A 24,507-nucleotide genomic window follows, 5' to 3' on the forward strand; every position below is an offset into this window, starting at 1 on the left:
AAAATAAAAAAAGGAAAACGCTTCTGATAGTTAAACCTTTAGAGGGTATATCTGCTCTAAACAAGTTCCTAGGGGACATGGACTGCAATCGCAGTCTCTGCCTTTAGAAAGTAAAAATCAGTGCGTCCATGGAAATACACTGTTTTCTTACCTACCGAGCCCTGCAGAATGGCTCTCCATCACACATTTCAGGTAGGGACGTTTCAAGCATGTCAGACGTAAGATAAAATCAAATCATGAATACAGGAATTAATTTTTAAAATGGGCACAGTAATTCCTCTAGCTTGCAGGGAGGGTTTCCCACAGGCTTCTCTTTATCCCAGCACCCAACCAGAAGCCTCTCTGCCTCCAGGAGATGCAGGGCAAGGGCATTTGCCAAAGGCTTCTTGTCCAAAATCACCACCAAATCAGGCTGTCTCACCTGCTTTGCTTAGATCCAGAGGAGCTGCTCCCCTGTGAACCATGTCTTAAGCTTCTCCCATTGTCCAAAAAACTTTTGGTTTATTTTTGTAAGAGGTCCAACTTTTATAGCAACCAACCATCTTTTCTAGAGATCCAAATATTACGGCATCAGCACAGCAGTATCCCAGCTGCAACTGCTCCGGAAAGCAGCACATATCCTGCTCGGCTGACAGCCACCAGCCCAGCTCCACGCTGGGACACGCACGCAGTCCCTCCTTCTCCCCCTCGCATGCAGTGACTGTAAATGTCTTACCACAATAACATGAAAAAAAAATCAGCATTTATCCATTGCCAGTGACCCATTAGTTGCAAAGTCAAGAAGACGGTCATCGCAATCACGGTGATGCCACCTAGTAGAAATGACTCGGAGAGAATCGGTACCCAACCCAGCACGATTTCCACCCGGATTTTGCAGGCGCAGACACTGAAGTCTTAGCTCAGCCTGTTTGTTTAGGCCAACTCCTCCAGCACAGGCTGCTTCTATGGAACACTTCTTTGCATTCGTTTTTTCCTGAAATTCTCCTTCAGCCGAGAGACGCAGGACTTCTAACGGCCTCTTCAGACGGGCGGTATGTTGGAATAAGGAAACCATCCATCATCTCCACACGCTGTGCAACAACAACAGTCACAATCTATACCCCATCACCGTTGTTACAGTGTTGTAACACCACAGAACATTGTTATTTGCTCAACCTAACAACAGACGAAACCAACAAGAAGCTCCCACAGAAAATAATAATAATAAAAGACACGATGCTATAGCTATTAGAAAACATTGTCTTTATTAATGACACTGGGGAGGTAAAATCTTGCACGGGCAAATCAATCTGTTTGCCTTAACAGAAAATAAACAGAGGACATTTTCAGTACAGAACAATGCACAGAGGTTAATGGCATCATGTATTCCTCCTAGCCCACCATGAATTCAGCATTTAACTTCTAAGAGTTTGCCACGAGTAACAAAACTAAAGAAATACATTAGATGACAGGATGGTGTTTCATCTTGTGGAGGGAAAATTACTCCAAAACACAAAGCATGTCAGAACAAATCTTAAAGAGAAAATTAAAAAGGTCTAGAAATGTGGTTAGAAGGACCCTGTGAAAAAATAGCTCTAGGATAACGACTGCCATCAAATCAATAAGGTTCATTTATCTTTATGTATACACACACATAAAATTACCAGGAACATTCTGTTTTAATAGCATTTTAGTATTTCACAAGGGATAAAAAAATCTTCGCTGCTCTATCTAGATGTGCAGATTCACTTCAACTCACACATCGGTCAGTGTGGATTAGAAAGTCTTTAAGTTTCTCTGTTAGAGATTGAAGAATAAAATACAAACCCTGTTAGCTCTTCTGGGAAGTCCTTGTTGCAACCAAAACAATCCCCCTCATGAGTGACGGACCAACGCGTGTACGTTTCTAGACAATGATCAGGCTGACAGCAGTGAAAAAGGGGCAAGAGAGGAGGGCAAGGAAGAAAACCAGACAGTGAAAAGCACCAGTATGGACGTTCCCTTGGTGGGAAAAAGAATGCATAATACAGTAGAATGGTTTTCCGCCGCAAACTAACTAAACTAAACTGGAACTACGCGCTGCAGGTTGTCGGCTTCTTTCCGGTCAACAGTCCCAGTCTGCAGATTCTGTGTATATTCTCTGATAACCTCCGAGGCACCCTCCCCGTTGTGCACCCCTCTGTGTTACAGAAGTGAATAAAATTTAAATTTAGGATAGAAAATACACTGAAAGCCAATAAAAAAATTACCTACACTGCCAAGAAGCAGCACCAAACTAGGGGCGTATATAGGAAACCACGAGAGCCAACAGATTTTATGGCACTTGCTCCGATTGTGCCTGCTGCGCTTCCCGCTCTACGCACAACACCGAGAACACCGATGCTCTTCCAGAGGTGATGATGTGGCAGAAACTCAGGCTGAGCAGCACCATCTGAACAACTTTTACACAAACTACCACATGCCAAACAAGTGCAGAAAACACCTTCTGTGACTGAAAAGCAAGAATGTCACTGTAACTCTACAAAGTTGTAAAAAGCTAAGCTTTCCACCCAAAATACTCTTACATCTTATCCTAAGCAGCAATGCCCATGCTGTAAGCCAGTGGTTGCTATTTCTGGCAGAAAAGCTGATTCTGACACTGTTAAACCAAGAGACACGTCTTTTCTGATAAGGAACCATTTCCCTGAGCCTTTGATTGCCCTGTTACAAGATGAGGCAAGTGACGTTACCCCTTCCCCAAGCCAGAGAAGGCTCCTACAATTAGGAAAAGCTTATGGCACTTAAAGCCCTTGACAGGCAAGTGAAATCAGTGAAGTACTATTAATCCTCACAGCAATTAATTGATCGTGCAGTAAGGCCTGGACAGACACACTTCCACTACTGTAAAGACTCAGAATGCCTACGTGCTTCTGCTCTGGCAAAAAACGTGCAGCTTTACCTCAGATTTAAAATAATCTAGTGTGCAAATACTGGATGTGCTGGGATGCTGAGCACAAACCCCATGCACTGAAGGGTTTGGATTTAACAATTCAACCTTGTGGTTTTTCATCATAAAACAACACCTTCTCATTGGCAAAAATCTCATTTTTACAGAACATGGTCCCAATAAAAGAACACATTCTTCTTCAGATTTACTCCTGAATAAAAAACAGCTTGGCATCTTTGTTGGCTGAGACAAAAACAAATCACAACCTGCCAGATGTGAGCTGTAATAATGCTGGCGGTGATGATCTGGGGTATTTTTCCCCCCGCACCAAGTATACCAGTTATGAAACAGAGACTGAAAAGACTGGAAGAGAATTTCAGCATCTTTAATTAAGAAAACGGAATGAACTAGAAATCTGGGAAAAATAACTTGTGACTAATATGCAGATTTTATCAGCTTGTGGATCAGAAGCCACAGTTTGCTGGAAGTTGATTTTTTGCTAATTTTTCTCAGAGGAAAAAGGCACTTGTGTTCTCTCTCTAACTGAATGCTTTGCCTCCATGCCTTTTGCAGCATATTCTCAAGTTTGCAGTTACTATTGATAAAATGGGGAAGCATTACAATTCTTAAGACTTTATAAAAATTCTGTTTAAGCTCAAATGCTGCAAAATTAAAATTAGAATTCAGATATTCACACTCAAACATTAGTCCTGAGTCCTGGGATCTTCTCCTGCAAAATTACTACCATAGATGGAATTTCATTTCAATAAAGGCTGCAGTGATGCAGGCGTTTAGACCATGGCCTCACCGGAGCTTGCGTGCATGTATGGAAGTCGGAGATTACAATAAAGCAGTGGAAATGTGCAGACTATTTTAGGCCAAATGTCCAGTGGGACACTTGAAAACTGTTAATTTGGAAGAGGACAGACACATGACTTTAGAGCAAGAAGAGAAGCCTGCTTTGTGATCACCAGCTGAAACCCTGGGAGTATCTGCGTGATTAGCAGAGGGAGCCGGCTTAGTAAGAGAGCGCGGGCTGGGAGAGCAAAGCCCCACAAGTGGAGGATGCCCACGCTCTACGTACGCCTTCGTACCAAGCACTTCTGGAACCCAGCAGCCCCCGTGCTAAGGTAAGAGAAGCTGCAGTCATCAGTAATAATCCGCAAAAGGGACAAAACCTGCACCACACACAAGATTATTCCTGCAGGATTGGGGCTTATAATGACTGCATGAGTCTGGGGGAAAAAGCGCAGGAGATGGTGCTCATGGGCCCAGCGGATAGAGCAGCTCTGCTCCTGCCACCACTCACCTCCGGGGCTGCAGCCATGCCACAGGACATGGGCTGTGCAATGAGGAAAGCGCAGATGGGGCACTGCACTGCCCACCTCCGTGTCCCTTCCTACTGCTCCGATTTGAGAATTTTGCGAGATGTTTCAATCAGAAAATGCTAATTATGCCAAACTTCAATCGCATCAGTGTATCACAGTATACAACTCTGAATAGGAAAACTGATTTCCATGTTATTAGGCATGCAGTAAACTAAAGGCACCACAAATAGGAAGTATATGCATCTAGCTATAGGAATGCCTCTGATACACTCTAGGACTATAACTATGAATTCGACCTGGAAACAAAATTTCCATTTCCTAGGCTTTTTTCCAAAAAAACCATCATACGCATATAGACACAAATATACGAACTCGTGCAATCTCTAAGATGAAGTGACTAAAGCTATGAAAAATATGTATGACTGGGTAACAAACATGATACTGTCACTCAGTTAGCAACATGATACATGAGAATGTAACACAGAAAATGTATTTCTAAGGAGTGTGAAAATACGTTAACTCCTTGATGCTATTCACAACCCATTATCAGCTAGAGAAGGCACACTGCAATATCCAAATCCCAAGTGTCAAAGATTGAAGACGTGATACACAGCCATAATCGATTTTAGTTACGCTGTTTCATCCACAATCACCCTGTAAAAAGGTCATGAGCTAATTGGATCAATAAACGAATTCCCATCACGTGCAACGAGCTGCACATTCAGCAGGACAAGTTATCCCTGCCTATGGCTACAGAAGAAGAGGTCGTTCTCAGCATTATCGGGACGAGACCAGTTCTAAATCAGCTCAAGCTGTGGATCACAGCATTGCCAGCCCGCTGCTTCCCAAAGGCTTGCTGCAAAGGGCAAGGCTTTCAGAGTGGTTGCAGAGAGCTTCCATACCCACCGCAGTGGTCTTCATTATATTCAGTATCTGAAGCATAAAGCATTCAACAACAGGATATTTTAACTCCTAAAACCAGTCAATTATGTTTGCGGAATGAGACTGTGTGACTGAGTTGGTGAGCACAACGAAGGAATACGAGTGAAACAAAAGCCCTGTTTAAAACAGGTCGCTCCTTTAGAAAATTTTGTAATTACACACTGCAAATGCATTTGCATGTTCAATGAGTAATACATGTTTCTTGCAATGAGAAAGCCTGAAAAAGCTGAATCAAAGCCTACCTTATCAGCAAAGGCTAATTGGCTTCCATAGTGCATCACCCAGCAGAATCTAGCATTAGTGCAAGCTTTGGCAACCGTTAGTTGGCAGAAAATCCCAATTTATTTTGATAACAGAGGTCTTACCTCCAGGGGTTTCCATGACCACATAATCAGGTGGTGCATCAGTGGCCCATCCCATGCCCTCCAGTCAGCATCACCCAGTTAATCAACTCGACATCCAGGAAAGATGGGAACTGACCACGATGCAAAGAGTAATTTGGGAAGGAAGAAAGGTACAAGAGTGATACATAATGAGTTGAAGTCTTTTTCTTTTAAGAAAGAGTACAAAATAGAAACTAATTAATAAACTGCCACGAGTAATGCAACCCAAAAATGCAAAATAATGATGGACTGAAGTTTTCCCTACAGCGAGCTGTCATCTCAGTTTGTGAACCGTAAGGCTGATTTCCCCAGTGTTGTGCAAAGAAACGGCCCTTTTTTCATTTTACTTAGGCGTCATATTTTAGCTGCTTAGTCGTCTTTACAAGGAGGTGGGTTTGCAGGCAAGTAATAAAACTAACCCTTCTCTTCCTGAGCATGATCTACCCATGAAAAAATGTGGTAATATTCTGGGGAAGTCCATCTTAGTAATTCCAGACTTGGATTTCCACCAGGATAACACATGACAACAAATAACAAAATCTAAAGAAACTCAGACCTTATGGGGGGTGGGGGTTAAATATTTTTTATCTGAAGATTAATTTATTCATTTAACACTTCATCTGAAATCAACTTACATCTGTGTCACAGCTTGAAGTTGTTACAATTAGCCTAGCAGAAAGTACTGTGAGGTATCATTGGCTTGGTGCAAGTCAATAGCAAGGAGCTAAAACCAGAATTTATTGCCATACTAAACCTAGTATGCAGGAATTATTTTTGTCATTTGAATTCAGTGACTAATCTAAGGGTGAAAATTAAGTCCTACCAGGATCACATGTAAATGTCTTATGGCTATTTACCACCAGGCCACAGCAAAACAGTATCTTCTTGGATTCTCACACAGCTATCAAAAAAGCACGCATTGTACAGTGCGAAGGTAAACGAGAGAGCTCTGTAAGCATTACAGACTCCAATACACAGCACTTCGTTGCGGAGCTAATTCGCACTGCCCCACTGACAGCATCACATCAGGATTCAGCCCATCCCTTCCACACGGCACTGCCTGGTGTTGAGCAGGTCCACCAGCTCGTCCAGAGCCGGCCAAGGCTATCTGGATGGCTATCTGGATGACACGTGGTACATGCCCCACTAGTGTCTGTCATTCAAATCGCCCAGCTACAAAAATCCAACAATTAAAACACAAGCAAAACAATCTACTTCTGTGCTTCAGAAGACCAACCAAGAGTCTCCTCACAGCCTGTAAATCCAAGTGCCAGACCTGGGCGATTAGGACCACGTGTTTCCTAGGTGATAAGCCTTTCATTTTTCTGGAAGACATTTGAAACAGAGCATAGGAAGATTAATCCTCCCCAGAGAAGGGAGAGTTCACTGGCTAATTTCTCTTGCATTTAGATGTAATAATTAGACATATTGATTCTTCTGCTTTGTTCCTTACTATTATAAAGAAATAATTAAGACAACTTCAAGGAAATATTTGAAAGCTCATTTCACATTGTCTCTTCAAACATGGGCCACCTAACACTTTTGTGCACACTCAAAGGGAAAAGCAAAGGCAGACTCTCGCCTTATTTATCTCCGTAATTCATCAGGCACAAACTTCAGGCAGCAAAGTGCTGCCTCAGGCTCCACTCCATTTGCTGCCTATCGTGACTATGAACAGCAACATAAATGAGATCCATCTGGTGCAACCAGGACACACATTGCTCTGCTAAGCTCTCACAGGAGCTTGTTAGCGAGGGGGACTGGAGAGAGGCCAACCCCCTCCAAGAGTTATGAAGAAAAACAAAGCAATATTTGTAATTCCCCTTGCAGAGGCTCACAGTAGCATTCTTGAAAAATATTAGGCAAATGTTATTTCTAGTTCAAATTTTTATGTTTCAGATTCTTGGCAGATAATGCTGAAGTGTCTACACTGAAGAGCATTCATGATCTCCATTCTCCCAGCCAGCAGCACAACCAGGTTTTTCAAATACAAGTAAGAAATTACCCATGAAGCACCCAATCTTTGCACTGCATCCATGGGAGGAAAACGTACCCCTGAGTTGAGTGGGTTTGGGGCTCCCTAAAGGTCTTCAGGGATGTACAGCTTGGCTGAATGGGTCAGGGCCAGAACTGCATGCATTGTGCACGTCTGTATGGATGCTCAGGGAGAGCCAAAACTGGAACAATTATTAGAAGGATGAATGAAGATTTTAAACATGTAAAAGGTTCTGAGAAAAGCCACTTAAACTGAAAACGATTTTCTCCTGTCTAATTCAACATTACTAATTCAACAGAAGATAAGAGTTCTCTGATCTCTCCAGCATGTCTCAGGTTTAAGTAATTTTCAACAATTTTCTATTAAATAGCCTTTAAAATATTAATCTTGTAAAAAGACAGGGAAATGCACATACATTTTAACACATGCTTGCTTCAAAAATACCACTAAGCCGAGCTGATACAAACTCATAGTCTCCCAGCTGCTGCGGGGCAAAGGGGATGACTGAAAAGCAAGAGCTCAATCCCCCAAAAGCACGCAGATATGTTGTCCTGGAGTATGACACCAGATGCGTTAGATGCGGATGAGCATTTAGGTCCAAAGCGAGCACCAGACTTTCCAGAAGTGAGGAATTTACTGCAGACTGTGATCGCTGGAGTATCTTGACCCAGAAGTGTGGTCGCAGCCTTCTCTGCCTTTTCCCTTCATGCAAAGCTCACTCAGAGCCTCGTGACTGACGTAGCTGTGGCACAGTATTAGCTATTAACATTTAATAGGTGTCTCCCGTGTCTAGTGGTCACTCTGACAGCAGGGGACCGATGTTTATGATCGAACACTTCAAACAGACATCTTACATGTGGCTACCTCTCAGGAGAAGGTAACATCTGAAGAATGTGTTTCTCTGATATTTATATTCCCTTAGAATTGAAGGGTGTTTTCTGTATGACTCACATCCATGTTTTTCACTTGTGGTATTTTTAAACTCCAAGATCCAGCACTGATTGGAGTGCAAAAAGTGTGACTTTTCTCCCATCCTACCCTCAAGGTCCTTTCAGACAGGTACCGGTGACAGCAGGAACTGGGAATGAGGCATCTCCAGGTTTACTATGGGGACAGAAAGCCTAAAATATATAGCTTTGGGATTTATGAACATCAGTCACATGTGAAATCTAAAACCTGGAAGGTTTAACTAAAAAGAAGTGCTTAGACCCATTTCCTATGAAAACCTCATGTATATTTGAAAACTAACAGAAAAATCTACCCAGAATATGGGCTTCTTTCTCTGCCCTCCACCCAACAGTATCTTTACAGTCTAGATCAGAGCTAAATTTAAAAAATGCAATTAAGTAAACAATTCAAGGTGATATTCTCATGACAAGTGATCCAATGGAGACTGTTTACATTAATCTCCTCCCACTTCACATCCCTTCTCAAATTCAGCATGCTCATATGAGAGCATCCTGGAGAAACCCGTGCCTGTCATAGCTACATGGTTGGGGCTGCACCCAGAGCGTCCAGGTCTGAAGTCTCCAGGCCTCAAAGAGCCAAAAGATGCAGAAAAGAAATACAAAAAAATTAGGATAAAAGAGTTTCAATGCTTTGAAACTGCTCCCTGGAGTCTAGCTTCTCTTTCAGCTTGGAGAAGGCTGAAGGGTTCCTTGCTGGAGCAAGGCTCACCATGAAATCTTGTTGGCTGGGCTAAAACGTCTTTATCATCAGGCGAATGGAAACGCTGCCTTTCTTTAAACACAGTTTAGTTCCTTTATAGCATCATTCAAGAGACATAAATGCCAGCCTCAAGCTCAGAGAGACACAACTAGCTGTTCAAAGGAAAACCATGGGCAAGATTTTGCTCTGGGCGGAAGGATTTTGCTAATGGTTTTGCAAAACATTTTTTTCCACGGGAGCCAGAAAGAAGAGGAAAGTTGAGGCAGAAGAACCACGCAAGCAGTCAGACCAATGATAAAACCTGGAAACCTGATAAAAGGTAAGAGAGGGCTTTCTGCCCAGCCAGAGGGGAAGGAGGTTGCAGATGCCGTGTCCCACACTGGACACAGGAGCACAGCAAGCTCCTCCGCACTGCCAGTGCATCACCAAAACATCTGAAGCAACCGCTTCTTTTAGAAGAAATAACCAGCAAAGGTCTGAAAATTTGGCTAACAATTCAGATCAAAAGGGGCGACATTATCACAGAAACCCATTCAGTTTGTCCAAAAAATCCTCCAGCTCTCCAGCTGACGGGGAATACATCGTTTTCTTTGCAGTAAGCCAGAACCGCACAAGACAGAGTTTAAATAAAATTCCATTCAGATAAGTTCTTTCTTCCCCTCCCCACCAGCAGCTTTTAGAAGATGCGTCTTGACCTTACAGCACTGGAGGGCTTCTTGTTCTCAGATTTTTAATTCACTGGCATCATAAGGACCTTCAGCAATTTACAGTGTGAAGAACACTTTCTTTTCAGATTGCCCTGCTTTGAGTCAGTTAGTACATTACGGTTACTTCATTACTTACATTGCATTGCACAGGGGCAAACGAAGCAGCCACGCTCCTCTCCGCAGCAGATGTGCCCCAGGGCTGGCACGAGCCAGATGTTTCCCAGGGCCCCACATCAGGCACAGAGGCTGGGCTGCCCAGCTGCTCTACCCCAACTGCCCCTCCGCAGCGCTGAGCCAAACAACACACTTCTTACCCTCACGCTAGCCTGAAGCTGGGGTAAATCAGAGAAACACTGCAGAGGCGGCATCCATATCATCCGGCTACTCCAATCAAGGTGCTGCAACCAGCAAAACCAAAAAAAACCCAAACCAACAAAACAAAAAGACTTGTGGGAGACATCCAAATTCTATTGAATGATGGCAAGGAACACAGAGGGAGCAGAAGGTATTTTTCTGCCTCTTGCCACGATGTTCTCGGCTATCTGTCCTGCAAGTAAGTGGGATCTGAGCCAGACTCCTCAAACCCCGAAGCAACGCTCTCCACGTGTGCTTTTGGTGACAGTTTCGTCAGGGGTTGAGAGTCACAAATTTCAGGTTTAGCAACTGTGACTAACACGGAAAGCTTTTGACCTCTTACTCAGTTGCTGTCTAACAAAATGTCATCTTGGTCAGAAAATCCAGTGTGTTTTCTTCACAGATGTTCAAAGCAGAGCGCTCCTACAGCTCGTTACCTAATTCCTGACCGCTGCTTCTGCGAGATGTCTCTTTCCCCTGGGCCCTTCCCACCCATGCACGCTATGCGTTGGCGTTAAACATTGCAAACAATACAGGTGCTGAAGACCAGAACAGACTGCAAGCAGCTCACTTTCCTCTTTGAAGGCACCTGTGCTGTCCTGGTAACGCGGTAAGCTGATGAAATGCCAGGCCAGTCTATAGGGAACACAAGAGCACTATACGTGACACACAGAATCCGATTTTGCTGCATACCACCATATGGAACAGAATCTCAGCGGCATCAAACGTTTACCTAAACTCCATTAATGTCTTCTCCAAGCCAATATTTATAGCATACACACCAGTAGCTGCTGTCAGAGTGTGTATAAATGTTAAACTGAACTGTTAAAGAAACATAATGACAGATGTAGAGATGCTGAAGAGTGCAATCTATTCTAATTTATGATAATTTATTTCCATCATCTGGAGCCCTATTCAGAAGGGAAAGCTGAATGCATCCCAAAACGCATCACGGGGTGGAGTGTAAAAATCCCCAGAAAAAAAAAAAAAAAAAATCTCTTTCAAATCAAGCAAGAGTACTCTTGTCCTAACATCCAGGACATGTTTAGCAATCTCTCTCCAGAAGTAATACAGATGTGGGATACTCAAGCCCTGCCTCCCAGCAGCCCAGTGACACACAGGTTTTACTGCAAGCTGGAAATAGCTGAGAACTGTTTGTCCCACAAGAGATGTTTGATCATTGCTGAGTCACTAATTTTTAGGGACTAAGCTGTGCAAAGAAATACTTGTTAGCTCTGTCAGAGCATCTTCAGCTGCATTAACAAACAACACTACATCCACGGGTGGCCAGTGCTAATGAGCACATAAACAAAAAGATGGAAAACTATTTTTAAAAATGAGCGAACTATGCTATCGTAAGCTATATGGCAGAAAAAGCTTCTCCACGTCACTGCTCAGCAATGCAAGCTGTGCTGGATCAGATCTGCCATGAGACCCAAGCCCTTCTCAGCCTCCTCTTGCTGTCATTTTGCCGTGAAAACATGGTGGAGGGGATGAAGAACAGAACTGGGGGGGAGGGGGCAAAAAACGCTGACAGCACTTGGTCCCAGCAGCAGGGAGGGCCGCGGAGGACCACAGGGAAGGAGCTCATTTCACAGCATCGTCCCTCCCCGGGAAGCGGCAGGAGGCTTTCTGCCGTGTGGCTCACCCGGCGTCCCCGCATATGTCGGCCCGCCGCGAAGCCAGCTCCTGCTGCCTGCCAGGGCCTCGCAATCTGGCCAGGCACAGATCTCACACCGGAACGGGCGCGCTCTTCGCAGAGCCGCCTGCCGCGAGCGACAGGCTGCAGCGGTTAAGCTGGAGCACCCACGGCCTCAGGAGCCAACCCGGCAAAACGGGGAGGCTCGCGGCTGCGGCTCGCCGATCCTCTGCTCAGTGGACTGTGCTGCCTCTGTGCAGCTCTGAAAAACTCCACGTTTGACAAAAAAACAGGCTAGGCACAAAATGCAAACATGGACTACAACACCAATATGCGCATGCCATCTTAAAACTCGGATGAAAATTTCCCACCAAGACATTTTCTGCATTTTAGACTTCCCCATCTTTCTCCAAAAAAGCTGTCGTCTTCCCTCCAAAAGCACTGACTCTTCTTTACAAGTTCCAGTGCTAAGGGTTTGCAGTATCTACCCTGGGAACACTACTGCTGTGCCTCCAGGGAGTTTGAGCCGGCCTCTTGTGCCGCCCCTGCTTCATGAATCAGGCTCCATGGCTGGACCACACCGCCTGATGCACAGGAGGGTCACGCTTGATGTGATCCATCACCAACCCCTCCGGGAGGAGCGAGCCTGGGGCTGTGCAGAGAAGGAGAATATGACCCCACCACTGTTTCTTTACAGAAATATTTTGAGCTGAAACATCGTAGTTTCTGGCAAAAATATTTCTTCATTCACAATCTCAGATTACCAAATTTACAGTGGAAATTTACATTTAAAATTATTATTCCCCCAAGGAAATGAAATTCCTTTTTCCAAATCAGCTCTACCAATGACCCTTCGATGCAGCAATGACAGCTGCTTCCCTGGCATTTAGGTTCAGCCCAAATTGCAAAGGACAAATCTTCCACACGCTCCTCAGTCACCTGCCCCAGGCTACACAACATGAGGGAGCTCACTCTAATACCTTTCCTTGCCATGAAAATACTGCACACTCTCAGCTCGCCTACCTCCTCCCGTTATCATCACAGCCCCACCACCAACAGCACAGGGGAAATGTGTAACCATATCCTTATTCGAAGACTTTTCCACACATCCAGACACTGGCTGTGGTGGGGCTGCTTGGCTACGCGCCGCTCGGTACCCACATTTTGCACGGCTGTGTAGAAAGCCAGCAGCCTGCCAAACGCTCTCAAACCGGGCATTTGGCTGGGACTAATCAATAGATGTGTCCGGTCTAAGCCATACTGCACTGTTTCTGCTCTCTGAGGGATCAAACTTTATTCATTATCCCACTTGAAACTGATCCTGTTTTGCTATAAAAATCTCAGCTCCTGGCCTCAACCCTCTCAATGAGTAATTCCATCAAGGAAACGCTTCTTGCGGCACCATTCACAGAAGGAGATTAAAAATCGGGAGATAATAGGTTCAGAAAGAAGCTCTCCTGAGCCATACTCATGAATAACCTCCCTGTCCACGTGCCTTTGGTCGCCAATTGCAAAAGTCAGTTTGCGATGCACTCGGTACTCGGCAGCGTGTAGCTTCTGCGCTTTTACCCACACTCAAACGCATCCTTGCATCTGCGTGCGAGACTAGAACAAAACGCTGCTACGACGCAACAGCAGACACCGCGTATATCAGCTCGCTGAGATCAAACACACACAGCAGCAAAAATTTAATTAAAATGTTAAAATTAAACAGAAAGGCATCCATTGTTTAATTTTTTGGCATGTTCTTTCAAACCGGGACCTAATTCCACTCCAGCACGCTGACTGCCCTTGGAGATGGCTATCAGGAGAGCTCTGCCGGATTTATCGGCTGCTGGATTTGGCAGTGGGGGAATCCCACGATGGCGTTAGTTTTGCAAGGAGAGGTTTTCAAGCACAGTCTCTACAAAAGCACTTCAACAAACTGCTCAACTCCAAAGGATAATTATTGCAATATCTGTATTCCGCAGCAAGAAGCCAATTTCCAGTATCAAACCCAACCCCACGTGCTGGGCACAATATACACCCATGGGCATCATTCCCCCTGACAGTCCCAACAGGGAGCTGTGACCTTGCCATGTTCAACTGCTCCTAGCCACCACTCTCTCCATATGAAGGTTATTTTAAATGGGGTAAAAACCCGATGCAGCGCAGTGCTATATTGTGTGCGACATCACCTCTGCACGAGGAGTAGCCGGGGGAAGCAACTTTGTGGTTTTAAACTCGCGCACAGATGAGGGGACTGGTCTTGTTTTCCTTCGAATACACCTCCAGCACAAAGCCAGGGAGAAGATTATTCTGAAAAGAGTTCAAGCAAAGCTCAAGTTCACTTGTTAAATAACTGTACGATATTTCCTGGCATCCTGGGGTATTTTGATTTGGATGCTGAAGGCACCCATAGGCCATCACATGGCCGACAGCAGGGAGGCTGAACCAAGAAGCCAGTTGTTTTGGGGAACCTGGCAACTAAGACTTTGCTACTTCTACAGTATTACTTGGGGTGCCACAGAGGCTTTTCACCTAAAGTTAGGAAGATCGACAAATGCAGCGTGAAACATGGGACCCCAATACAAGCACCCAACATGCAAGGGCCAAAGGATTTGAGCTGAGGCTTACCACTTCAAGCCGAAGATACTTTGGATTTGCATCACCTGAGAAGTAACACAGGAGGGCAGAGCGTTAGCATCAGGAAAAGCGAAGACTGAGGACAAACACAATAAACTTCTTTTTAAAATTCAAAAAGCTACTGAAGAGCTGTTACTATAAATTACTTCCTGATGCATCAACGATCTTGCCAATGTTAGGTAGCATTTCTTTCCAAGATCTTCTGGGCAGAATTTCACCTTCAATATTTCAGGTTCTTGAGCACTTCTAGTCAATATTCAGTCAGGCTGCTTGCAGCAGGCTCTGGTATTTCTCATGGAATAAAGATCAAGCTGACAGGTCAGGAGTTTTGCAAGACAGTCAAATCAGATTTAATTCTGACAGTGGGTCTGGGACTGTACACCTCTCACCTGAAAATGTATAACACTATTGAAATCTTCCTGCTCCACAGCTTTTCTCTTGCTTCCTTAACACAGAGAAACAGGATACTACTTTCCACTTCACATCTCAGTGCCTGGGATGCTTGCTGGAGTCTTCTTAGCAAAGAGACATCACCAACCCCCAACAAAAGCCCCCTGTGTAGGGTGTCATCATCTCTAACCACTCTAGAAACACCCTTGCTAACTTCTGCCTTGCGATGGCACTGCCAGACCGGGCCTGGGACATCTGCACCAGCACTCATCTGGGAGCAGGAGCCCACAGAGCTCCCCCCAACTCTTATCTCAAGCTCCAGACTGCAGCACCTTCTGCTCCCCACAGCGTGAGCTCACCAGCTCCCGCAGGTTCTGCCTCTAACACAGTCTTCTCCCCAGATGCTAAGGAATTCGGGAAGAGGCACAGACAGAACAGCTTGTTCAGAGAAACACATTTTTCCATCCATTAGAACATCACAAAGCAAGGAAAGGCAAAACAATGAAGGGCAATGAGTGCACTCCTTCAGCCTTTCTTGGCCAGTTTTCCTGGATCATGCACATACCCCACTGCTTTAAGTTGGCATAAGGCTCCTGAGACCTTTCTGCTTTCCTCTCCACACTGAGGACCACTACATTGCTTCATGCCACAGACGGCTACTCGTCTGGAAAACCCCCTCTCTTGAGGGGCCACGTCAGTCTAATCCTCTGCTGATCCTTCTCCCCTAGCAGCATTACGGAAATACCCAGCTGTGGCAGTAACCAAGCTGTCTGGTGCAAGGCTCTCGCTCCCTTTCATCACCACCAACCTCTGAGCGCGACTGACAGGAGTCCTCACCTCACCACGCAGTTCAGCTTAGGTTTGAGCAGTTTGCAAATGCGTGCAAATACTACCTGTAAAAATCTTCTGCCCATGGACGCCCACGGATGTGCCTGCACCCATAGGCTGCTAATGAGGCAACACCCAATATTTTTTGTTTATATAAAAGGTTCTTAGAGAATACTTCCTTACTTGACTGAATGTTATTATCAAACCCTTTCAATGCCATAATTTGTATCTACAGTTACAACCATTGAAACCCCCATCATCTTACGCGATTTAAGCATTTCCTCAGGAATGAGGAGAAATATCAGCTTTTCCAACCGAGTGAAGTATTCTGAATGGGAAAACACTGCTGCCAAAGACAAACCTGAGAAGTCTCTACAACAGCCAGAAGATAAAACTGCGCAAATAAAACAAAGCAAAAGCTTACAGTTTGTCTATATTCAATATCCTTTTGCTTTTGCCAAAAAGCAAGCAAGCTGTCACCTTAGCAACTATGTCACACTTTGCAGTACATATGCCACTTTGAACAAACACCTTAAAAGCAACACCTCCACACTGTATGTGCCTTTCCATAATGCTCTTCACAGCACTTTGCAGATCCCCCCTGAGAGTAAAAGCCATTAAGACCCCTTTGGCTAGTTGCCGGGCTGGACAGCCAGCCAGACGGCCAAGTGCTGTTTTCCACACTGCACCCCAGGACCATAACACTACTTAACCGCTTTTATTTGGTGCCCAAGGAGAAAGCCACGCTTGCAGAGGTGCGGCGTGAGCGCTTTGCCTTCCATCACCAGCCCTGCACAGAGCCCAGAGTTACCTGCTTTCTGCCTCTCCCCTTCTCCTGCATCAGGAGGGGTTCCTCTCTCCCAGAGCAGAGCAGAGACTTCAGCCAATGACCAGGTCTCCTGCCCCTTGCAATCATGCATAGTGCCACGAAGCCAGGTTAACTCAGGGACCACAGGGTCCAGATGATGAAAGGGTTTTATCACAAGCGCTTCCAAGCCTGTCCTCCCCTGACTACAACATTTGAATCCGGAGATGTCAATATGCAGGGCTTTTACCCGGGGCTCCAATTATGCAGATGTTGATTTACAGGAGTGATGACAGAAACATCTCCCTCATAAAAATTGGCAAGGAGACTTTAACTGTGTATATCTAACGGCAGAACTCTATCTCCATGCATCTTCTTGCTGCTTTGAAAGTCAGATTATTTTTGTTCTTCCTTCCATAGAAACCTGGTTTGCATATCTAATCAAATTTAGCATTAATGAGTCTCTCTCCTCATCTTCTCTTCCTAATGCTTCGAACAGCCACATTCAGATAACGCCAGCAGATTCTGCCATCAAGAAGGTGGTTTACCACAAGGAGATTTTACCGGTTTCACCCAGGGATTTCCATGGAAGCAGAACATAACTCCAAAAACTCTTGCCTCCTGGAGCACTGCACCTCAACCACATGTGCTAATGCTACATTAACTCATGGATACCAAGTCCCACTCTGGGCTACTTGAGAACCATCAGGATTTAAATGAATTGTTAGGTGACCTTTTAAAATCAACTCTCCCACAATCACAACGTGAACCTAAGTGGAAAATGGCAGGCACTTTTCAGATGAACGATGTCATCTATTTGCAATGTGTTCAGGCCTTGCTGACCTTTTCTCCTTCCCTCCTCACCTGTACCATCAGTTGTACCATTTTAACAGCAACTTTTCAATGAGACAAGACTGGCACAGTTCTCAGTTTCTAACGAGATATGCACACAGATAAACATGCATGTGAACAGCGTGCAGAACAGCCGGCTCTCTGCAGTCTGCATAAAACTATGGAATCATAAGACAGATTTTCTGCTCTTTCACTTGTCTTCTGGGTTTTCAGCCTTTAGGGCTTCCATCCTTGTGCTACCCTGATCTAAAAGCACTCAGTTTATCAAAGCCAAAGGTTTCAGAATCACAAGACTCCCAGAAGCCAAGACTTTAAGACCACAAGGTAAAATACCATGTAAGCACCGTTACTGCTTCTGCTGCCTTTCTCCCAGTCCCACTGGCAGAGTGACATATGGCTTTCACATCTGTCTTCAGCGAGACTACAAACTTTTCAGATCTTTCCTATTGCACACAACAGAGCCTGATGCCTAATGGCAAAATCCACCTTCCAGTTCTTCCTAATAAAAACAACTTGTCCAACAGAATTCCCTGCCTGCAGATTACCGATGCCCAGATATGTGCTCAGAAGTCGTACGTCCGATGACAGGGACCGATAAAGCCTGTTCACAGGGCTCAGGTCTCTTGAATGCTCACATCCCGTCGTTTCACCGTGGCAATTTTTGTCTGTACAGAGCTGCAGTGTATTTTGCATGTATTATGCTAATCTGCCTATTAAAAAAATCATCCAATTAATGACAGCTTACAGAGAAGGGTTAGTTACACGGTAATTACCTTTCTAATATTAAAATACCATAGAAATGGATTTACATTTTTTGATTAAGTGGCACATATTTTATTGACCTGACACTACACATATAAGACCTTTGAGGTACTAACTGGGCCCAGGTTTTCAAGAACAGCTAGGTACCTACATTCCAAGGCAGACATCAAAAAAATTGACAATACATTTTTTACGTGTGTTTGTGTATCTTGCACGTCAGGATGGATGGACCCAGCACTAAATGCAGCATCTGATCCCGGCATTGCATAAGCAACATCAGCAGGCAGTAAGAAATATTGTTTTTATCAAGGCTTTTCTTTCAATTTGAGGGTAAAGAAGATCAAACACTCAATTCTTCCAGCCCTGCACCCACGAGGAGCATTAAGCTTCAGCAAGGTTACCCTACTCCATCACCTGAAGTCTCTGCCCACGCCAGAGTAGACAGCAGCCTTCTGGTTAAGCAAAAAAACAAACAAGCAAACATGATGAAGAGCCTCAAGCCACTACAAAATATCTCAGGCCATAATACACCATACAGAGCAAACTACTAAATCACACATGCCTCACGCAAGCATTACCTTCTTCATTTCTTTTCAGCATCTCAAGATATCTAGGCTTTTCTAGGACACATTTGAAAGCATGCAGCTACTTATGTCCATTCATATGCATGAAAATAAAAGCCAACAAAACTGCTCCATGGCCAGATGAGCAATCAGCATTAGGACAAAAGACAAGACTTGTTACCAGTCTTTCAAGATTCAGATTCCCTTTGCCTTCCAAATACACATTTGCTTGCAAGGCAAGGGGTGCTAACCCTTTCAGAAGCTGTACAGTCAAAGCAAGCTTGACTCTTGCCAGGCTGGCGACAGCCTGACCTTTTTCCTGGCTCCCCAGTCAAGTGATCACATCACGAAGGCAAGGAAGCAAAGCAAGGTTGGCTTGGTCCACATACACGCAGATTTTTGAAACCGTCTTGCAATTCCTCTGTCCAGTTTCCACCAGAGATGAATGAGGATTTGCTGTCCAAGTGCCCTGAACTGCTTTGGAAATCTTTGGCACATCCCATGAAGATGCTCATGATCAGTGATGATCTGCAGTCATGCAAGGCCTGGAATGTATTTTTTCTACACAAAGGCAAGAATTAAAACAACACCTCAGACGCATTTGGGTTCACTGAACATCCTAAAGTCCACTTCCAAGTTGTCCTATCAAGAAAAGGCCCAGTGTCCACAAGATTTGTCCTGCAACATAAATGACTCACATCCACCCTGACACAAGGAACATCGGCTTAGACAGAGCTACGTGTGCACTCTTTGTGCCCAAAATCCCCCGTCTGCTGTGCCCATGCCAGCAGGGCTGCAAGCTGGTGGAGCAGGGAGCTTGTTGCACAGTATTTTAAAACAACCACCTGCAAATAACCAGCAAGGCAACCACAGCACCTCCCAACTTGCAAAACAGAGGAGTTCCTGCATCTCTGCTATTTATCAGGGATTGCGAGGAAAGGCGTTACGGACAGCACTGCAGCTCCCGTGCTTTCACACAGAAACCGGACAAACGTCAGGCTGCTTTGGGTCTGCAGGAGGAAAGTTGCTTGTGGCAAACCACTGCGAGGAAGCAACAGAAGTAGTTAAAAACCTCGGCCTAGCAAAGTTTCCATTTTGACATTTTGCAGGTGACCACCTGATTACACAGGAGGCCGCTGGTGTACACATCCCGGAGCTCTGCTCCTCACCTGATTCGCTTCTGCAGGGCTCCAGAGAGGCAGCGACTGCGAAACAAATACACCACAACTGACAAACTTGCTCGTCCCGCTCACTTCTTGTGGACCCCAACGAAAGCGGTCTAAGCACATCCAGAGTTCCACAGGACTGAAATTAATCCGGGGAGACAAACGAACACATTTCTTTTCTTTCGTCTTTCCTTATTCATTATTGTCAGGTGCAGATATAGGAGAGTCATTTCTGAAGCGAAGTTGTAGCAGTGTTTGTGACATTGCAACCGGTTGTAGTGCCACAGTGGAGCAGCAATGAGCTTCAGGAGGACACCCTCTTCTCATGCAAAGATCTGCAGAGTAACAGCCAAGGGAATGAAGAGGAGCAAGAACAAACACGGCTTTTAAACAGCTTTTCCCTGCCCTCAGCACACGCCACGAAGCAAGAGTTGCCTCAAAGCTGGGAACACCCAGGGCCTATCCTGTATAGCTGCATGCAGTTTCCAAGCCCAGATTTGTGATCCACGTACTTTAAGTACACAATCTACAACCAAGGCAGAGTTCAAAAAACACAACTTTTGTTTAATTCTACAGTCCTTTATTTTTTTTTTCCCCTTTCTCTTAACCTTTCCTGGGCCTGAGCCATTATTGTCTCTTAATGACTTCTAAATGTAATTTCCTGGCTAAAAATAAGATTACAAAGTACATGGGAAATACGAATGAAAACATACTACAGTGCTGTGAATATTCAGAATAATCAGTCGTATCTCAGCATCTTCTCTCTGGGTGTTAGGTGACAGCCAAACTAGAAGATTGAAGCAGGTCTTATAAAGCCCCTGCTCCTCAAGACAGAGGTCCATGTCCGAGCCAGACTACAGGGAAGCTGGAATTTGCACACCTATAGATTAATTCTGCAACAGTTACAGTTTCACACCTGAGAAACCTACAGCCACCTCAGCTGTCTCCAGACTTGCAAATGTTTGCACCCGCTACCACACAAATTCCAGCAGCGTGGTTGTACAAGAGGTTTATTAATAAAGACGTGATGACCCCTAAGCCACCATGGGCCTGCCCGAATTGCCCAAAAGATGAGAGTGCAAATTCAAGGCTGGACTGGCTGGACCAGCTGAGGACAGTTTCGGTCTACACCATCTCCACCCTACCAGCCCCGGTGAGGAACCCCCCATCTCTGCCATCTGGGCTGCAACACCGCAAAGCCTCCCCCCAGGCACGAGAGCCACCCAACGCCCAGAATCGCTGCATCATCAGCTGGGCCATGAACTTTATTCCTTTGCAGATGCAATCTAGGACTCAAGTGGGAGGTGTTAAGAGGTGCCATGAGCAGCATATGGGCTCCAGTACACAAACAACAGGGCAGAAGCACCAGTTTTCCCCTGCTCAGATTGCAGAAAGGGCTTTCCCCACCTTGGTGCCCTACCTGCTCGCTTTTCACACTAGAAATCCAAAACTTGGCTTTCTGGGAAATATGCACTAAAAAAAACCCATAAGTTTTCCCAAAAGCAGAAGTTAACACCTCCATTCTAGATGACAAATAAGCCAAAAGCAGGCAAGATTAAAATTACTTGCACTTGCTTTCCCAAATCCTAAAACTCTGTAAAACTGGGTGTTCTGATTCAGCTGCCGCGTCACGCACACCACACTGGTCACACCCTCTGACAGGTGATTACTGTAAAGCTCAAAAAAACTCATCAGCGTTAACAAGAGCAGGTTTAATAAATTCCACTGTCAGCAGCACTTTTTGCACAAAAACCCTCACTCACACATCATTTAGCACCCAAAATGAAGCAGCTGTAAATCCAGCAATTAGCGGTGTCATTTGACTGTTCTGATCAAGCACACTGAGGGCTGTGAGGCTGTCGGGGAACGTGGAAGCAGACACAGAATCAGCTGGAGCATTTGGTCTTTTATTAAAGTTTTAAATTATAATTAGGCTGATAAAAAGAGTCATGGCAATGGACAGTTGGTTGAGACCAGAGATGGTAGAGAGAGGTGGATAGCAGTTGGCAGGCATGGTGAGAGGAGAAGGAAGGTGGGAGCAACAAGATGAAGTGTACAGAGCTGGAATTTGGGTAGTCCAAAAAGCCTTTCAAGTATATTTAAAAAAAAAAGTCTTCCACAGTCTGACATGTCATGCACTAAAATGTGCTTAATTCTACTTACACATATGTGCCAAAAGGGGAAAAAGTAATTTCTTAGACCATCTTAAATGTTAACAGACTCTGCACCCTTCTCCCACATTCCCTTACTGCCAAGGGCTGACGCACCTCAGCCGTGTCAGCAGAGCTCTGTTTACGTACAGCCGCATGTGCATCTATATTTATAAATACACCCAGGCAACGCGCAGATAGAGCAGCCGGGAGAGCTCTACATGTGGCTTTCAACCATGACAAAGGCAGCTTTTATACTCGGCTGCTGGAAGAAGTTACAGACCTAGCAAACTGCCAAGAGAAGAGAGTTCCCACTCGCTGTCCCGAGGATGCCAACGCGCCGAGGGGAACAGCTTCCTCGCAGGGCACAGCCCACACGCCCCGGCCCAGAGCCGTTCCCAGAGGAGCTCGGTTCCCAACCATCACCAGACACAGCTTCAACAGGCAAACAGTCAAGAGACCACGCTCCCAGCAGCTATCTGCCATAGAAACAGCTTTGCTCCCCATTCTGCTTCGTGGCGAGTGCTGCAGAGTGGTTGAAGCACCCTCAGACTGGTGTCTGGGGCTCAACCCCTGGACTTCACCTCAAGGCAGGAGCAGCAGCTTCGGGTGGGCTTGTGGGAGCTCCGGGTGAGGAACACCAGGGACCTTGTCCATCGTCCCCACGCAGGTCACCCCGCTGCGCGGCCACCTCGCCCCAAGCTCAGGGCACCACCACCACATCCCCATCACTCAGCCCCGCAGGACCTGGTGCTTCGAGGCGCCCAGCGAGGAGGAGGAGCTGCCGACCGCGGGCAGGGAGGGGGTTTGGGGCAAGCATCTGCCCCCAGCACGCCAGAAGAGCCCCTCGCAACCAGCCCGCGGCCCAGCTGCGCGCGGCGGGCGCGAACACGCGGATGAACGCACGCGGACGCGCCCCCCGAAATCCGCAGCTTACATAACTCCCCAGCCAGCCGGCGTTCGGGGAACGTGATTAATCCTCCATGACATGTTCTGAACTTTCCGTTCAGAGAGGCTCTCTCCTCCCGCAGACCCACCGGCGATGAATGTCGCTTGACCCGCAGACTTCGCCGCGGATGAGCGTCAGAGCAGCGCACGGTGACACCGCTCCGCAAACCGCTCATCCGCCGCCTTCCCCGCTCGGCCCAGAGACAAGTTTGCTAAACGCATAATGAGGATTTCTTTTTATTTATTTATTCCCCCTCCCCCTCGATTGAAAAAAAAATAATAAATTCGTTTGCATCCAGCATAAGGATGGGGGGGGGGGGGGGGAAGGGGGGTACCCACACACGCAGCCCCCCGCTCACATCGCTGCGGGATGGCAGCCCCCAGCCCCTCGCCCGGCTCCCACCTGTCCCGCGGGGCACTTTGGGGGACACCCCCCCCCCCCGATCCCCCCAGCCCCCTCGCGGACTCACCCACTCGAGCACCCTGAGGAAGGCCAGCGGCTCCTTCACCACGCGGAACGCGCCCGCGGAGGCGAGCTGCGGGGCAGAGACAGGCAGTCAGCGCCGCGCCCGCTCCGCTCCGCGCCCCGCTCCCTCCCCGCCCGCCGGGCCCCGCGTACCTGGTCCACCGCCTCCATGGCGCCGAGCCCCGCCGAGCCGAGCCCCGCCGAGCCGAGGACGCGCGGCGCCGGCGCTGCCCCCGCGCACGCCGGGCGGAGCAGCCGGGCGGGGCCCCGCACCCCCCCGCACCGCCCCGGGAGCCGCCCCGCGCCGCCCTCCAAATCGGCGTTATCTCTTTTTTTTCTTTTTTTTTTTTAATAATTTTTATTTCTGGGCAGGAAGGAAAAGGGGAAAAAAAGAAAAAAAAGCGGAAGAAAACAAACTGCCCCCCCCCGCCACCCCCCCGCAAAGAAAGCGTGAGCGTCTTCGCGCCCTCCGCTCCCCTCTCGCCCTCCCGGGGGAGCTCGGTGCGGGGGCTCCGAGCGCCCGCTCCCGCGGCATTGCCTTGGCAGCGGAGCGCGGTGCTGGCCGCCGCTGTCCTGCCCTCATTTCCCAGCAGAGCCCCAATAACTGTGACCGGTCCCGGGTGGCAGAGCCTGGCGGGAGCAGCGCTTCCCCGCCGCCCTCCGCGCTCCCGCTTCCCCGGGGCGTGTGGTGATGGAGCCGGGTCCTGCCCCAGCAAGGCTCGGGGCCAAACCCACCGCCCTGTTTGACAGCACATCACCAGCGACTAGGCGGAGGCCCTGGTTCCGCAGACATCTGCGCGTTCACCTCCGCGCCGCCCTGGCCACCAGCCCTGCCACCAGCGCTCAAATAGGATTGGGGCCATAAGTAGGTCAGAGGCAGCGGTATCTGCCTAAAAAAAAATACCTGAAGCTTTTACGCCCTGTAAGGAATCAGCCATCTGCAAAAGTTTAATGAGTCAGTTAGTTTTGCTCAGACTAAAGCTCTGTTTAAAAAAACCCAAGTGTATTCCTAGAGTAAATAAGATGCATG

General features: G+C 46.7%; 1 protein-coding gene across 3 annotated transcripts in view; it reads right to left on the reverse strand.

Moving 5' to 3' along the window:
• Window positions 1-23,663, reverse strand: part of SYNPR (synaptoporin) — a 113,091-nt gene extending 89,428 nt beyond the window's left edge. The window contains exons 1-2 of one of the 3 annotated variants that reach the window (XM_075432938.1): window positions 23,631-23,663; window positions 23,482-23,547 (exon numbers count right to left, since the gene is read on the reverse strand). In XM_075432938.1, the coding sequence (XP_075289053.1) occupies window positions 23,482-23,547; window positions 23,631-23,648 (84 nt within the window). In that variant the 5' untranslated portion in view covers window positions 23,649-23,663. Of the gene's footprint in view, window positions 1-19,916; window positions 20,052-23,481; window positions 23,548-23,630 lie in introns of those variants that run through there. The other 2 variants (XM_075432937.1, XM_075432936.1) reach the window with 2 other exon arrangements.
• Window positions 23,664-24,507: the final 844 nt, after the last annotated feature.

This window comes from Opisthocomus hoazin, chromosome 11, assembly GCF_030867145.1.
Source record: "Opisthocomus hoazin isolate bOpiHoa1 chromosome 11, bOpiHoa1.hap1, whole genome shotgun sequence".
NCBI classification, from domain to species: domain Eukaryota; kingdom Metazoa; phylum Chordata; class Aves; order Opisthocomiformes; family Opisthocomidae; genus Opisthocomus; species Opisthocomus hoazin.